The sequence below is a fragment of the Amblyomma maculatum genome, chromosome 8, assembly GCF_055883805.1.
Source record: "Amblyomma maculatum isolate TAMU_Amacu chromosome 8, ASM5588380v1, whole genome shotgun sequence".
Lineage (NCBI taxonomy): Eukaryota > Metazoa > Arthropoda > Arachnida > Ixodida > Ixodidae > Amblyomma > Amblyomma maculatum.
The window spans coordinates 23,160,999-23,179,276 of record NC_139351.1 but is presented as its reverse complement, the minus strand read 5'-3'; the positions used below and the strand labels follow the sequence as shown (position 1 = coordinate 23,179,276).

Below are 18,278 nucleotides of genomic sequence, written 5' to 3'. Positions count from 1 at the left end.
TAGATGGCCCTGCCAGAGATCCACTAGTGAACGGTCTGGGCAGGGGCCGGAGTCAGATGTAGTGCACTGCCCCGGCACACCACATATGCTAGAATTGGCTTTGCAGTGGAAGTGAAGATACTGCTGGTCTTGGTTAATTGCTGACGAGCTTCTTTATACGTGATGTTCTCTTTTGCTTTCAAGGTAATTATTTCTTTTTCTGTTTTCCATGTTGGACAAGACCTTGCAGGGCCTTTGCAGTTTGCAGTGTGGTTTCGCTTTGAAGCACATTTTGCACGTTTGTCAGCCACGACAACTTTGGGAGGCATGGCCGAATCATTGACAGTTGAAGCATCAACGCAGCCGGGCTTGGGACGTATGGACGAACGTTTATTTTCAGATACCTAACTTCTATTGACTCCGGAAGTGTGCTGTAGTAAAAGGTCAGAACTAAGTGTTTTGTCGATATTTCTTTGTTGTCCTTTAGGATTTTTATCCTCTGAACATCAATGACGCCTTGATCACTGAGCCCTTCCAACATTTCCTTCTCTGTCGAGTGCAGAAAGTCGTATTCTGAAATGACGCCCCAAACTGTGTTCAGTGATCTGTGGGCAGTTATTGTGACAGGGATGTCGCCAATGGACTTGATGTTTGGAAGTCTGCAGTGTTGGGCATGATCTTTCAGTTCAAGCAGGAGGTCCCCACTGGCCATCTTGGCCACCTTATATCCTGCGCCTAAGGTTTCTGTGAGAGACTTTGCAACTATGAAGGGTGAGAGGATCCTTGCTGGTTTTTCTTCAGCCTCACTGTGCACCACAAGGTATTTTGGAAATGATTCTTCGGTCTTTTGGAAGAGGTCTGCAGTTGCATCGGTCCGCCCTCTTTTTGCAGGACGATTATTTTTGGAAAGGAGAGAAGCCATAAAAAATTTGCCATTCGGCCACCGTGGCGGCCACCGACCTTGGAGTCCAACAAGGAGACGTGACAGGAACTACAGAATGAGTCCTGCCCACGACATACACCATAGCTATAACCATATATGACATAACTCATGCTGATTATACCACACAAGGTCAACCCGCGCCGTCCGGAAGAAGGAAGACGCGGAGAAGGGTTGTAAGAAAGAAGATAGGAAAGTGAAAGATGGAGGGGAGGACAGGAAAAGGCGACTGCCGATTTCCCCCAGGTGGGTCAGCCTGGGGGTGCCATCTACGAGAAGCATGGGCCAAAGTGGTGTGTTGCCTCTGCTGAGGGGCCTTAAAGGTCCAAACACTCAGCATCGGCTAAACCACCAGGATCCCCTTTTCCCCAAACATGGCAATGCCACGCACGGCTAAGAGTGGGTGCTCGGGGTTCGTGGTGTCGCGCAGTATGCTCAAATATCTGTTTTAAAAGATGCCTCCTGCAGCGAGCAGAAAGTTATGCGGTCAGATAAGGTTAAGAGTTGGCTGGATGCAGCACAGGACCGGGTTAATTGGGAGAATGTGGGAGGGGCCTTTGCCCTGCAGTGGGTATAATGCAGCTGATGATGGCGATGATGACTGTAGTTCCAATGAGCAAGATTCCAATGTAAACGGCAATAGGCAAGCCTCGAACAATCACGGAGGAATGCACCCGTGAGTGTATTCAACGAGTATTCAACGAGACAAGTGGGCAAAGGAAGTACGCACCATTGATCGCAGCGTGCCACTCTTGGTGCTCGTAGGCAGCCATGTTGGGCCAGGTAGGCCGGTACAGGGGCTGTGCGTACTGGGCAATGGCCCTGTTCAGGGAGCGGGCCTGGGCGGGTGTGTAGTGGGTGGTGCGGCCACTCTGGAACTGATGCAGCATCCGCTGGTACAGCCGCAGGCAGGCATCCCGATCCACGGTCTGGCCCTCACCCTTCACAGAGAGTTCGCACGGCTTAACATCCTGTACTGCTCCGGAGTGCCTCGTCAGGCAAACGATGCATGCACAGTCATGGTCAAAAGTCCTGAAGCAAAGGATTTCCATCTCAGCTGCAAAATGAAGCCGTCACACCATCATTAGAGGACAAACTGCATTTAAAATTCCAAGGAATGATTTTTATCACAGCAAGAAACTGTCTCATAACATTTCATGGGCCCTGTAATCTTTAATGGCGCCATCGCTGCTTCGTTTTGCGGCTGAGACGAAAATGCTCTGGCTTCAGGACTTTTGACCATGACTGTACATGCATCGTAAACCACTGTAAACCACTGTAAACCACTGCACTGCATACAAAAGCTGTCTTGTCATTTTTCTTTCTCCTGTCCCCAAACGATGTCGTCCAGAAAGAGCTGCACACCCTCCATGCTATAGTTTGGACACTGTCAAGCAGACAGGCTCTCTATTCTGTGCCAATAGCCTCATTGTTTTCGTTACCATTCTGTGCATCAACGCCTCTCGATTAATGGTCTTAAATAGATATCCAAACATTTTTCTTTGTTCCAGCAGCCATACAGGTACGAAACGAAGAGTGTGAGCGAAAGTTTCACCACAGGTCACTCGCTACAAAAAAAAAAAAAGAAGAGAGAGAAGAAAACCGTGCTTTCTGGTCTGACCCAGCGCAAAGAAATAAACGTGGTGGACCCAAATCACCTCTCCAGCCTTACCCAACTATGCCCGGATCCCATGACATGCACCACCTTTCCAAGGAGTGCTCCCCATCTGGCCCACAGTTCCCTCGTGGCTCATGTCTGACTGTATGGCATTTTCAATGGACACAAGTGATTGCAATGATTACATATAGCGTATTTTTCCCACAAGGACAAGACAGCACCAGCTGTTAGTGTAGACAGCCTACTCACGTGCATGGGCAAACATGAAAGTGACGTGTTACGGCAAAGAGGGCTATGCCAGAACCAAAACCTTTCACGGAGATGGCTATCATTATGTTCGCTGCAGAACCACAAGAAAACACAAATACACCATTCGGCAATGTAGCAACCAAAATCAGCACGCGAATAAACAGTACATTGTTGGCCGCCATGTATCTCCTTTATTTTAGGCTAAAGTTTTACCTGCCTATACTTGCGAAAACATGTCCGCAAAATATAGAAGCAAAACATGAAAGCAAAATATGGAACCGAAATGTAACATGTGATATGACATCACATTAAGATGAGACTGTGTTTGTAATCATGAATGTGCTTGTAATGACAAGTGGTATCTCATCATCTAAAGCCTCATTTCTCGTGCCATTTGGTGAAGCAGTTCCTGGTTTTTGTGAGGCACCAAACTAAAACTGCTCCAAATAGGCTGTAAAGGTAGAGTATGCGTGTTGGACATGCGGTGGACCTTCAGGAATGCGTTCTCGTGGAATAAAACCATTCAGACTCAGAGTCCAAGCTCACTACTGAATCGCTGGTGCCATTTGCGGGTAATTATCACCACTCAACACAGTCAGATAACAAAGCCGACATTATTGTTAACGAGGAACGCGTTCGCAGGGAACGCAGGGGGGTGGGAGGGTTTCGATATTAATGCGAGAGCCTTTATTGGCTCATCGTTGTCATCGGCAAAAGTGTCACACTTTAGCAGCGGCTGTGAAACTTAAATAAATTAATAAACTTTGTCTCTCACCGGGGAACCGAACCTCCATCCCTTGGATCCCCAGCCGTGCTTTACCACTGCGCCACTCTTCGATTTTTTTTTCTTTATTGCCTGGCTTTGGCACACGATATAACACAAAAAGAAAGTCCCATCAAAACATGAAAAGGACAAACAAGGCATTGTACATGAACGAGTGTCATGATCAGCCAGTGTTAGACTGGCCTCGTCGCTTTAAAACTCCCGTAACAACAACAAAGGCTCTACCCTTGAGAGCCATTCGGGAGATTCTACAGCTACTTTTTGAATGGCAACAAACCACTCCATACTCTCTCGAAAATAAATTCGAGCAGGTCTGGCATCCCTGTCACAGTGATAGCCTGCCATTCTAAAGCGCCATATACAGTGGAGGCCCATAAGCATAATTATGTCAAATGAAACCCCATCCTCATTCTTTATGCTTAAATATTGAATGCCGTGCGAGTCTAGTGGAAAATCCTTCTTTATGGTCGGTCGTAATACATCCCAAAAATATACTCCTTCCCACGATGTAAAAAAAGACAATCTATTGTTTCCGGCTGCTTATAGATTAAAAAATGTGCTCCCTACGGTAAAAAAAAGCCCCTTCCCTCCAAAAACTTCTTTACTGGTAATGTCCTGGTATGTAATTCGTGAAACATTCATCATAATTCCCCTTGTCTACCGTGAGGATAGCAAGATTCCGCAAGTGACAGATACTCCGCCTTTAATTTCCTGTAAACTAATTATAGAACGCCTGTGAACTTCAATGCGTTCAATGAAATGCTGGTTGTGTTCGACAAGGGGTGCGCCATGTACCATCATGAGTGGTCATGAAATCACCAGATAGGCGATTCATGCATAGATGAAGCTAACTTCGCCGGGCGTCCGAACGAGGCATCCGTACGACGCCTTTCATTTGCCACTTCCTCGAACGACGCACCCCACAGCAAACAGAGGCAGACCCAGATGTCTAGGAGGCGTTAATACAGCAGGCATCAGTGGCGTTTGAAATTGATTTACAGGATATAAAAGATGCAGTTTCCGTCACAATTCTCCGTGTACACATGTACCATGCTGTAAAGGAAGGGAGGAATGTGAAACATAAGTCTTTTGATCACAAAACTTTGATGTTAATGGCCTATTACCACGGGTGGCAGGTTCTTTAACTGTGGCCACCATGTCCTCTTTCAGAACAACACATGAATATTAGTTCCCAAAAAGGTGCATCAAAAATCAGAACATTGCTACAGCAGAAAACATTTAAACTGGTTCTACAAGCGCAGTGCCTAGACTACCATATTTACTCACATAATACTCACACTCGCGTAATGCTCGCACCCCAACATTGGGCGTCAAAAATTTGAATTTTTTTTCCCTCGCATAATCATCGCACCACCAATATTACTACCACGAGAGTCGTCTGCTAGCAGTAACAAGCGCCATCTTTGGAGCGCTACTAAACCTAGCTGGCCTCGTTGTGTGCACGCGCTACCAGGTGGCGATAGTGCGTTTGTGTAGATCATCATCATCATCCTAGGTTATGCTCGTCTTTTTCTTTTTGTTTACCTCCATGATACTCGCAGTCATCGCCATTTTGCGAGGTGTCTCCGCGTCTCATTGTAATTGATCCTTCATTCCATCCGTGTTGCTTGCTTTGTTCCGCCGTCTACCGTGTTCTTAGTGCCACATTGCAATGGGGCGGTACCCAAGTTATACAGCTGCTTTTAAACCGAAAGCTTTCGAGTACACGATACAGCATAGCAACCGCGCTGCCAGCAGGCTCTTCAGCGTCAACGAGTTCTGCGTAGTACGCCACTAGAGACGGCGATTGCAGTGTCGACACAGACTCTGCTCAAGTCTGATCAAATGTATGGACTGCTGTGAGCATTATAACCATGAAACGCGGGGAGTGATGATGAGGCTGCGTGCGGCAAATAAAGTGCTTTGGCAATTTGTACTTTTGGCAACCCTGTACTATGGGTAAGTTCTGCTTTTTATTTTATTTATTGATACTGCAATCCCAGTGTTGGGATTTTAGCAAGGTGGGAATACAAACTATGTAGTTTAACAAAACAGGCAAAAATAAACAATAATTACAGTGCAAGTTGAAGCTCTTCTGAGCAATTAATAATAAAACCAAACATATACAACACAGCAGTGAAATAACAAAAGCAATAAAAAGAAACTAGGTTATATGTTGCGAGAACAACGTCAGTGATGGCTGCAGCACTTCATTGTTAGTGAGGTTATTCCAATCGGAAATAGTTCGTGGAAGGAATGAGTATTTAAAGCAGTTATTTTGAACGCGAAAAGGAGTTAAAGTTAGCTGGTGTTGTTGTCGGGTTGCGTATCCGGACGAAAAAACAAGCAAATCGGTGAGTTCTGATCTATAGTGTCTTTTGATTAATTGGTACAGAAATTTAAGTCGTGCACAACGATTTCGCTCAGTTATTGTCGGAAGGCCAGCTTGAATTAAAAGGTGTGTTATTGATGTACGCCGGTAATTGTTATATATGTATCGTGCCGCCCTCTTTTGAACTTTCTCTAATTTATTCATGTTAGTCTGCGTCAATGGGTCCCAAATGATTGAAGCATAATCTAAGGTAGGCAGAACAATAGATTTGTAAGCAAGCAGGCGTACAGATGGGGTACAGATGGGAGTAATGTTTTGGTTATATTTGCAATAGCTGGCCTAAGAATCCCGATTCAGACCTATTTAAATTTGCTTTTAGCGCTCCAAAACATTTGCTCGAAAATTTTCCCCGCATAATTATCACACCCCCCCAACTTAGCATCAATTTTCGATGAAAAAAAGTGCGAGCATTATGTAAGTAAATTTGGTAACCACAGGGTGAAGCTAGGCGCACGAGAAACGATTCTAACATGTCTAAATCTGCAATTTAAAGCACGATCACGGGTGATCAATTTGAATAGGCGTGGTAACGAAAGAGTTACGAAGTTCACAGGGGTCAAGTGGATGCAGACAGCACAGAACCAGGTTAATTGGAGTAATATGGAAGAGGCCTTCGCCCTGCAGTGGGTATAGTCCAGCTGATGACGACCAAAAAGGCAATGTAGATTCCAAACCTTCTGTTCTTTAAAATTTTATCTTCTCGCAGGGGGGGGGGGGGGGGGCAAGCAGCCGTGTCGAGCAGACGCACGTTCGCATCGCTCTGACTCTGAAGCTTTTTGGCCCGGACGTTTTTGGGCTAGGCTCCCGAAAATGGATGGGACACCCCTATCGTGTTCCCCGCCACCCGAGAACGACGGTTTCAGCGCTTCCGCGTCGAAGACTACGCCAGGAAACCATCCGGATGCATCGGATACGCCTATCGCTGAAACGCCAACATGGCTCCACAGCAGCCCCGGCAAGACGCCGCGGCAACATCACTATGCAGTGGCACAGATAACACGGCCCAACCTGATGCCGTGCAGGGGGGGGGGGGGGGGCTTGCAAATGGACGTAGTAGAGCTTGAAAATAAATCTGGTACCATCCATCTCTCACTCTTTGGGCTAATAGCTCAGTCAATCAGTATGATACAAAGAGATGCACACAGAGAAACATAGCCAACCTTGCACAACTTCAACGCAGTCTCCCTCTGTGTTAACGTGTTGATCTTGCGGTAGATGCGCCGGTACACATCCAACCGCCGGTCCATTGCGGAAGTCTGCTGGCGGCGAGCATAGGTCACATTTTCTGAATTGTACTTCTCCAAGTCAGCTGCCGTCACTTTGTCCTTGCCTGTCAGTAGTTGCAGCCGCTTGTAGCGTGACAATATCGAGTTGGCCGTCCGCCACGGCATCTCCTTGGCCACCTGCACGTGGAAGGAGAGGGCTTCACTAAGCTCTTTAAACAAGCAATTTCAGAGTAGTGAGGTACTCTTTATATGAAATAATTTTTGTAACTTTTATATTGCTGTGCATCATTGCGTAGCACACAATAATGTTTTGAACAATGCAAAGGAAAATACCACAATATACATTTCTTACTAAGGAGAAAAAAAAAACATTTGGCAAAGTGACGGAACAGCAGAAAAGTTCACAACATTAAATATAGCTGGTCAGAAAATGGAGGAACAAGAGAGTATTTATGTTGCGCATGCCACTACGTCAGAAACAAGCATTCAAAGCTACACCTCTCTTCCTGCTAAGCCTCCTGGTAAGCAAGGAGGAAAAAAAATAGCTGCTGAGCGATGTTGCATTCAGCTACTCCTCATTGAAGTCCCAAGGTCAACATTGGACTATATCGCAGAAAACTGCATCCGCTATGCAGTAAGCTCTGTTCATTTATTTATTTGATTTATACAGAGTACCTCCAGCACCCTCAATGGGGACTGTTGATCAAATTAATATTTCAGAGCAAACTTTCAAAAAAAAAATTGGTGGTTTTCCTACATATTCTATGCAAGAATGTTGCAGTTAAACAAAATTTCAGAACAGTAAGTCCTTCAGTTGAACAAACTCGACTGGTGGACTTACACTTACTTTTGAATTCAGTTAAGCAAAGTTTTGCACTCTGCAGCAGTGGTGTAGTAACATAAGCTACGATTGAGAACTGCTAGCACATATCCAGCCTTTCCCACTGTACGGTGAAAGCAGGTAACTGAGCAACGAGGTGATGGACCATAGGGTGTGAACAGAGATCTGTCACCAGCTGGGTGACAGTAACACTCTTTTTGAGGACATATACTATGGTGAAACAGGCCAAAAGTAAATAAATATTGTCACGGTGTGACGTCTCTGATCAGAAGTCACCGCGGGACACAGGAGTAACAGAAGTCACAGTGCGGCAGGAAACTAGCAGGCCCGCTTCGACAGAAGAACTTCAGTTTCTTCACCTCGAGGAGACGAACATCGGTTTCTTCGCCTCGAGGAGGCACACGCTCGCGATCAGCACAGAGGCAAAATAAAGAATGCAGCGTGTCATTGCCCCCCGGGTACAAGAAGCATCGTCCCGATGCTGGGAGTGTGGGTAGAGATAAAGAAAAAACCATTGCACGAAGGGCAGTTGCTCACGCACAGAAAGAGTCAACACTATCGGTCGTAATACGGTTTCAGGCGGACCACGTGGACCACGTCCGGGAGCGTGGAGCGTCGGGACTTTTTAAATCCATCAGGAACAACCTCATAGTTTAGGTCCCCAACTTGGCTTACCACTTTGTACGGGCCAAAGTAACGACACAGCAGTTTCTCGCTGAGGCCTCGTCGACGTACAGGAAACCAAACCCAGACGCGGTCTCCAGCTGTGTACCGGGCGTCACGGTGTCGGAGGTTGTATCGCTGGGCATCGCGGCGTTGCTGATTCTGAATTCGCAGCCTGGCCAGCTGACGGGCTTCTTCGGCGAGGTGCAGAAAGGTGTGAACATCTGGTTGTTGGTTGCCGTCGTCTAGATGTGGTAACATGGCATCAAGCATTGTGGTCACTTCGCGGCCATGGACCAGACGGAAAGGTGTCATGTTCGTTGTTTCCTGGACCGCTGTATTGTATGCAAAGGTAACGTACGGGAGCACTTCATCCCACGTTTTGTGCTCTACGTCGACGTACATTGAGAGCATGTCAGCGAGTGTTTTGTTCAAGCGTTCGGTCAAGCCGTTCGTTTGAGGATGGTAAGGTGTTGCTTTCCTGTGTTCAGTATGACTGTGAATTAAAATCTGCTGCAGCAATTCGGCTGTAAATGCGGCTCCTCTGTCAGTAATCAAAATCTCCGGTGCGCCATGGCGCAGGACAACGCAATTGATGAAAAACTTTGCAACCTCTAAGGCAGTACCGTTGGGTAGAGCGGAGGTTTCCGCGTATCGTGTAAGGTAATCCGTGGCAATAATGACCCACCGGTTACCGGAGTGTGCAAGGGGAAATGGTCCCAGCATGTCCATGCCAATCTGCTGGAAAGGCCTCGACGGTGGGTCTATTGGCTTCAAGAGTCCGGTGGGCTTAGTCGGCGGCACCTTACGACGCTGACAGTTGCGACACGTTTTCACATAGTGTGAAACGTCTGAGTTAAGTCGAGGCCAGTAGTACTTTTCCTTGAGCCTTGCAAGCGTGCGCGTGACTCCCAAATGTCCAGAGGTTGGTTCATCGTGGCAAGCTTGTAAGATTTCATCACGTAGACACATAGGTACAACAATCAGGTACGGCGTTTGGCTGGCGGAAAAGTTTTTCTTCATGAGGACACCATTGCGCACACATAACGATGACAGAGCACGCTTGAAAGCTCTCGGAGCGGTTGTACATGCACCGTTTAGATAGTCCATGATGTGACGAAGTTCGGGATCTGCAGACTGTCTTTCAGCGAGGCACTCTGTGCTGATGGCATTTAGCAGTATGGCCTCATCAGGAATTTCATCTGCGGGGGGATCTACAGGGGCCCGTGAGAGGCAGTCTGCGTCCGAATGCTGACGGCCAGATTTGTATGTGACAGTTATGTCGAATTCATGTAATCGTAGACTCCATCTTACAAGACGGGTTGAAGGGTCCTTTAGGGTTGCAAGCCAGCATAGGGCATGGTGGTCAGTTACTAACTTGAATGGTTTCCCGTAAAGGTATGGCCGGAACTTCGACGTCGCCCACACAATGGCTAGACATTCTTTCTCTGTTGCGGAATAGTTCGCTTCTGCTTTAGATAGACAGCGACTGGCGTAAGCGATTACACGTTCTTGGCCGCCCTGGATTTGAACTAGAACGGCGCCCAGGCCTATGTTGCTTGCATCGGTGTGAAGCTCCGTGTCGGCGTTTTCGTCGAAGTGAGCCAATATGGGAGGTGTTTGTAGGCGGCGTTGAAGCTCTTTGAATGCTTGTTCCTGTGGTGCGTTCCAAGTGAAAGGCGTGTCTGTCTTTGTCAGACGTGTTAGGGGCTCGGCGAGTCGAGCGAAATCTTTGACGTAGCGCCGGTAGTAGGCACATAAGCCAAGAAATCGTCGAACAGCTTTCTGGTCTTTGGGCGGAGGGAAGTTGGCAATAGCTGTCGTTTTCTCTGGATCCGGCAGGACACCAGCGTGGCTTACGACGTGCCCCAAGAACTTGAGCTCCGTATAAGCAAAATGACATTTCTCGTTCTTTAACGTAAGGCCAGAGGATGTTATGGCTTGCAAAACAGTTTCAAGGCGCCGAAGGTGCTCCTCGAACGTTGGAGCGAAGACCACAATGTCGTCAAGGTAAACGAGACATGTCTGCCACTTGAGATCTGCAAGTACGGTGTCCATAAGCCGTTGGAAAGTAGCCGGAGCAGAGCAGAGACCAAAGGGCATAGCCTTGAACTCGTAGAGCCCATCCGGAGTAATAAACGCCGTTTTCTCGCGGTCCCTCTCATCTACCTCTATTTGCCAGTATCCGGATTTCAAGTCCATTGAAGAGAAATATTTCGCGGAGCAGAGACGATCCAAAGCATCGTCGATACGTGGCAGGGGATAGACGTCTTTCTTTGTAACTTTGTTTAGCCGGCGGTAATCCACACAAAACCTCAGCGTACCATCCTTTTTCTTCACGAGAACGACAGGTGCAGCCCATGGACTCCGCGAGGGCTGGATGACATCGTCGCGAAGCATCTCTTTCACTTGGCGGGTGATAGCGGCGCGTTCAGTCGGAGACACTCGGTAAGGTGACTGTCTGAGAGGTGGCACGGTATCATCCGTAATAATGCGATGCTTGGCGAGATCGGTTCTGCCAACACGTGAAGAGTTGGAGAAGGTCGCCCGATAGCGCTGGAGGAGCTGGTTCACTTGGCGATGCTGCAGTTGAGAAAGTGCAGGGTTAATGTCGAAGTGTAAATCGGTGGTAGGCCTCTCCACTTCGGTAAATGACAGCGTCGCAAGTCCAGAGGCTTTTCGAACATGCGTGATACCGCAAATATGGGCCACTACAGTCCCAGTGCTTAAATGCTGGTGCTCACCGCCAAAATTTGTGAGTAGGACGTCTGCTTTGCCGTCTTCGAGGCGACGACTCCTCTGGCTACAGCAAGACTGCGTTCGAAAAGTAAGATCTGTTTACTCTCCACAACACCTTCAAAGTTTCGCAGTGTATTCGCAGCCACAGACGTCATCACGCTGGAACGGGGCGGAATAGTGACGTGATCATCAAGGATGTGCAGTGCTGTCGGTCGCTCTGAAGCACTGTGTATTGCGTTCTCAGTCGATAAGGTCACTGACTTAGTCTGCAGGTCGATAACGGCTCCATTCTATGCTGAGAAATCCATGCCAAGGATGACGTCGCGGGAACACTGGACAAGTACGACGAAGGTTGCTAAGTACGTTTCTTCTTGCACAGTTACCCTAGAAGTGCAGGTACCGGTCGGCGTTATCAAGTGGCCTCCGGCGGTACGAATTTGTGGGCCTGTCCAGGGTGTAGTCACCTTTTTCAGAGTGGCGGCGAAAGGCCCACTCATCACAGAATAATCGGCGCCGGTATCCACAAGCGCTGTCACGTCGGTTCCGTCCACTGAAATGTTCAGGTCGGCGGTTACGGCTGTGGTGTTACCGGAACGTCGCGGGGTCCGGTCACGGCTGCGGTGTGGTACTAGCTGATTTCGTGCCGTCGGAGAACTGGAGCGCCGAGGCAGCGGATCATTGTGGGGCGCGTCGTGTCGTCGTGAAACGGAGTGGCCATACGGTTGCAGCGGTGGAGGAGCTTGAGAATTTCGTCGATGAGCAACCTTCCCTCCAAAGGTTGCCGCGTCTAGTTTTCCCGATGGGGGCTAGGGGAGCGGACCCGCGTCAGGCCGGCATTACCACGTGTCTGCGAGGAGTATTGGCCCGGTGAAGGCGACCGCGAGTAGTCATAGGGCGTTCCGGATGATTCAGCCAGGTACGCGTCAATGGCAGGGGGTCGTTCACCACGCTGCGGCTTTCGCGCGTCGGCGCTAAATCCCGGCAGACCCATTCGTCGGTAATAGCAATCGCGGAACAGGTGACCAGCTTCGCCACAGTGGAAGCACAGCGGGCGATTATCGCGAGTGCGCCAGACGTCGCTTTTGCGTGGACGCACCTGAGAAATTCGAGCGGGAGGTGCTTGACGAGTGTATGCAGGGGCTGCTTGGTGCTGACTTGGAGGTGGATGCTGACTGGGAGGTGGACAGGCACGACGAGTGACTGCGGCATAGGTCATGGCCTGCTGTGGTGGCATTGTCGGGAGTGGCTCGGGTGGGTTGAGTGCCTGGTTGACCTCTTCCCGAACCATCTGAGAAAGGCTGGATACTTGAGGGGGTGCTGCCGTCGAAAATAGTTTTTGCAGCTCCTCGCGTACGATGGCCCGTATGGTCTCACGGAGCACGTCAGTGCTACCAGTGTCCGCGATGGCGGCAGCAATAGGGATGGACGGCCGCTCGTAGTGCTTAGATCGCATCTCTAGAGCCCTCTCAATGGTAGTGGCCTCGGATACAAATTCCCCGATGGTCTTGGGGGGACATCGCACTAATCCAACGAAGATCTGTTCCTTAATTCCCTTCATAAGATATCGAAGTTTTTTTTCTTCGGACATGTTTGGATCAGCGCGACGGAATAGCCTCGTCATGTCCTCGAAGTAAACGAGGACGCTCTCGTTAGGGAGCTGAACTCTCGTCTGTAGGAGCAGCTCGGCGCGTTCTTTCCGAAAAACGGTGGTGAAAGCTTGCAGAAACTGGTCCTTGAAGGAACTCCACGTTGGGATAGTAGTCTCATGATTTTCAAACCATGTGCGAGCTGAACCGTCAAGCGAAAAAAATACATGTTGCAGTTTCTGGTCGTCGCCCCAGCGATTGTACTGGGCTACTCGCTCAAATTTATCTAGCCAGTCTTCCGGGTCGTCGCCGGGAAAGGCTTGGAAGATGGGTATCTCCCGCGGCTGCTGCAACACGAAGGAGGGGGCAGTGGTGTCTACCTGCGTCATTACGGGTGGTTGTGTTGTCTCCGAAGGTGGTGCTGGAGAAGATGGTGGCGGCCTCGCAGTACGAGAAAATTGTAGAGGCGCGAATTCAGGATCAAGCCCTCGAAGCCGTCGGCTACTCTGATGGGTAGGCGTAATCTCGATGGTAGGAGATCCTTGAGGGCTGGAGTCTCGGCTGGTTGGAGGTGTTCGGAGCATGGGTTGCGTTACCCAGCAGCTCCACCAGATGTCACGGTGTGACGTCTCTGATCAGAAGTCACCGCGGGACACAGGAGTAACAGAAGTCACAGTGCGGCAGGAAACTAGCAGGCCCGCTTCGACAGAAGAACTTCAGTTTCTTCACCTCGAGGAGACGAACATCGGTTTCTTCGCCTCGAGGAGGCACACGCTCGCGATCAGCACAGAGGCAAAATAAAGAATGCAGCGTGTCAATATAATGTGCCTCTGCCCGTGCCACTAAGTATAACGGGCTTCCTTTTGAGGACAGTGTGAAGTGAGACAGTGAACCCATTATATATGCCAAACAAATAGATCTGGAAACTGTCCAGTGTTCATCTTGAAGAAGGAGAGTGCGATGAAGAAGAGGCAAAGGCAGAGCGAGATTCAAACCCTGTCACTCTGGCCGAGACTGCAGGACGCCTTGGAAAGTTGCAAGATGCTTCCCAGCAACAAGCCGTGCCAGAGGAAGCGCACCCGAACGCTCTCTGGACACCTCTGTAACTTTTTATGATTTGGTTTGGTTTGTGGGGTTTAACATCCCAAAGCTACTCAGACACCACAATGCAAGGCTCAGGAAATTTCGACCTCCTGGGGTTCTTTACCGTGCACTGACATCGCACAGCAGACGGGCACCTTGCTTTTCGCCTCCATCAAAAATCGTCCGCCACGGCCGGGATTCGATACTGCATACTTGGCATAGTAGTCAAGCGTCCTAACCACTGCACCACTACCGCGGGGCTCTCAATGTAAACGACTTTTTTTTTTTTAAAGCTTACTACTCCCCTCTGTAGCTTTTTTGCCGTGTGCGTGCGTTTGACCCTGAGCCGCGAAGAAACCTCGTGGCAGCTATGACGTCCCTTGGCCGCCGTGCACCGCCACCGAAACTGAGGTAACCGCGTGCTCGCCTCTGCCTAGTCATGTGACAACCATAACGTCAATTAAGCGCACCTACACTGGAGGTGTAGCACTCACTCTGCCTAGGCAGCCTCCGCTGCCTCTTAGCCGAAGCCAACGGATCGCAACAGCTCTCGACAATTCAATGGTATCAGTCATCACGAATGATCCAGGCAGGATGCCTCATGAACTGTCTTAGTCTCAGAGAGTGCGAAGACGACAAACCGAATTCAATCCAGTGGACGTAGCTCGCCTAGAAGCTGCTGCAGAGACGAACGTCAGTGCGGAAACGTCAGTAATTACCATCAAGCAACAACCATGTCTAACCAAGCTTTATTAGGCTTAACTTTCACGCTTTCGCTTTGGTCATTTAGGTTTAGCGAACATGCACTTTTGCCTATTTTTTTTTCTAAATGAGAAAGCCAGGAACGTCACTGTTTTTCGCTTTGCATACATTGTTGTACGTAACTTCACAAACTGAATTTCACAACACTGACTCAATGCATGCCGTGCCCTTTGCTGTTCTATATTCTTGTAAATATTCAGTTGAGTGATCTGAGTCCCTTGAAGGTCACCGAAACAAGCGAGAGCTTACTGTAAAAAGGCGTTCAGAGCATTTCTGGTATTTTCAGAGAGAGCCAAAAAAGTCATCAATCCCTTCAGCAATGGCAGAAACAAAAGTTCCAAGCCGGCATCTATCGGCAGGATGGGCCAAGCAAAGAAACTGTCTTTGCGAAAACTAAAATAAGACAAATGAATGTCACTTTTGGCACAAACCTGTCACTTGCACCCACAAAGCGTCAATGCTTTAAAATCCAGAGAACACCGCAAAACGATGAAAAAAAAAATTGCCCAGCGATCTCTATAACGGCTAATACAAAATTTGAGCACAGCTGCTGAGGCATTTAAACTATAAGCAATCACAAATAAAATGCGTGGTGCAGTGCTTGGAATCGGCGGAAAGCCATCTTCTTGACCACATATATCTCTCGCAGCAGCTACTGCAACAGAGGGCCCCTGACGAATTCCACCATTCTCGAACCGCCCCCCTCCTTCACTTCCTTCCTCACGCACTTGTATGCTTCACATTGCCCGTCCACTGTATGCCGCTACTTGGCTTTCATCCTCTGTAGTGCTCCTAGTTTACACCAACAGTTATGCCATCGAGGGCAATACTGCTCGACCTACGAACAGGCTCGCAAGGGGTCGCATACCCCTTTACACACCAACGGTTACAACAGTCCTCTCTTACATAGACTGCACTGTCATTGCACCCCACCTGAGACCAGCATCCCCAGCCATGCTTCTCCACCAGCTTCACCAAGGTCTCGTCCTCCCAGGGTTTGTAGGACCCCGAAATGATGTCATGACTAAAAAACCCGACATAGTGCTCTCGGCATTGGTTGTTCGTCCGGCCTGGCATGAGGCTTGCCACCTGGATGAAAAAAAAAGAGCATCACAAGGGCATTTCGTGGGCAGCTTTACATCTATACTATCCACTGAAACGACAGCAGCTACGACGTGTTACCAAGGAGTGAACTGATAAGAGTCACAACCAAAATTAAGGCATGCTTTCATCCCCTCTGCATTGCATCCGTCTGCATAACCACAAGTCATCAATGCCGAACTGTGCAACGTGGGAGCAGGTCACACTGCGACCTACGCCATGAACAAATTCGGAGCTAATGTGCCACAATGCATGTCCATAGACACCCGAGTTGAGGGCAGAGTTCATTTCCCATCCAATTTTGAGCCCCAAAACAAGCAAGAACCGTCAGCCCCCCAAACTTTCTTGCCATTGCTGCTGCCTCCCCAACAAATTTCCGTCGGCAAAAGGAAGGACCAGTGAGGTGGGTGGCTGGCTTGTATAGTGTACACACATAACCTTGTCAGTGGCCCTATTGCAACAAAGCAGAACTTCAATAAATTCTAGTTGGGGTTAGTTGGTTCATGACTTTTCTAAAGTAAACTGATAAGCGCAAGCACTAGACAATCCTAGTCACTTCTCCCGTCTAATGTTTGCACTCATCAGTTAGCTTAGGAAAACAGAGCAGACACAATTATGTGCAGGAGAGCCACACACTCCCCACTAATGTGAGCTATATACATACATTTCATAAGAGCACTGTCAGCGTCATGACCTTTAAAGTTGACGCTCAACAACCAGGGGATGATAAAAAATTACAAGGATTCAAAGCTGCTGAACCAAATATTAAGCGAAAGCATTAGCTGCGGGTGACCGAGCGTTCTTTTTTTCTTCTTCCTCAGCCCACTTTTTTTCTTCTTCCTCAGCCCACATATAAAACCTTGCCTTAACGAAGCCGTATGAACGTGCCTTAGTGGCCTATAGGGGTAACGTGAATGCCAGGGTCCTGGCAGGCTGAGTCTGACATAACCGTCCCATGTGAAACGTGAGACCCAAGCTGGCAGCGCCTGCCAGCCCACGTGGGGTGTGACGTCACAGCGTCACATGGGTAAGACGTGGTTACCAGCCGCGCTATGCTGAAGGCTCTAAGTAGTATTGCTTTCGCAATAAAAATTGTAAAATTCCTTGGCCGGTGAGGGCAGTCTGCAAAACGTGAAGAATTTTGGCTGTTCCAAACACTCTCCCACGCCACTACAGATGACATGAATGCATGTATATGGCCACAACCTCGAGTACTATGCAAGTAACAGTTAGTCACGCTGTGTACAAGTTTGCCCCGTGCAGTTCTCACGTCGTTAACTTAAAATCCCCAGCCCCGCTACGCTAAAAGGGAGCACTTTGCAGCGGAGGCGCACTGCCTAACACATCACTCACTTCACAATTGCTAACCACGCTGTATTCACCCAAAGCAGTAAGCTGTGGCTGTGTGGCCGCGAATAAACCCTGTCAGCCGCTAAACATATACATATGCCAATGCATTTTCCATGCTTCTGCATATTGATTTTATTCGTTTTGATGACTTTTGGGGGACAAATTTTTCTGTGGCCCCTTGAGCTTTGTTTTACCCTGGTTATATCGAACCCGGATATATCGAATTTTTGTTATATCGAACTCACGGAATATCCCCTTGAAAATCCCATGTAAAAGTATAGGAAATCCGCGTCATATATCGAACTCAATTTCACCGGTCGTTCGATATATCGAACTCCGCACCACGCACTGGAAAGTGTGCCTTCCCCAAAGACGATCGCATCACGCTTGGCCGTTTGCCGCGTGACGTTTTCAAGCCACACGCGGAAGGAATGAGAGGGGACAGTTCTGGACAGCGCCGCGCCCATTCCCCAAAGGCGCACGCATCTGCAGTTATTGTTTCCCGCGCGCCAACACATGACGTTTGCAAGCCATGTGCGTGGGTGTGCCCATTCTTTTGCCGAGCTATCTCTCTCCTTCAGCATGCGCTACACATGCGCCAAGCCAGCTAAGCCCGTTTTCAGACAGACGTCGGACGCTTTCTCCAGCGTGTGTTGCGAACCTTCTGCGCGCGGCGGCTGACGTGGCTATGGTGCCTGCGGACGTTAAAGGCCCACTGTCCACCCTCCGGTCGAAAATATTTTCTTCCCCGGTAAGTGTGAGACTTCGTCCCTAGAACGCAAGGCCGCAAAATGTTTTTGAAAAGAGTAACTAATAACGTAGTTACAGCCACCGCAATCACCCGATTCTGTCATGCTTCTCTCCTTCCGTTCCCTCGCTTAGGTTTTTCACTCTCCTGCCCGAGGTCGTCTAGCCTCCACAAGACAAATTCCCCTTCCTCCTCCGCGTTTGGCGGGAGGTGGGGC

General features: G+C 48.8%; 1 protein-coding gene across 2 annotated transcripts in view; it reads right to left on the bottom strand.

The window, feature by feature from the left end:
• Pbp95 (proximal sequence element A Pbp95) overlaps positions 1-18,278 on the bottom strand; it is an 82,006-nt gene that overhangs the window by 31,774 nt on the left and 31,954 nt on the right. For both annotated transcript variants that reach the window (XM_084576116.1, XM_084576117.1), the window contains exons 8-10: positions 15,796-15,951; positions 7,123-7,365; positions 1,650-1,860 (exon numbers count right to left, since the gene is read on the bottom strand). In XM_084576116.1, coding sequence (XP_084432242.1) covers positions 1,650-1,860; positions 7,123-7,365; positions 15,796-15,951 — 610 coding nt within the window. The remainder of the gene's footprint in view (positions 1-1,649; positions 1,861-7,122; positions 7,366-15,795; positions 15,952-18,278) is intronic.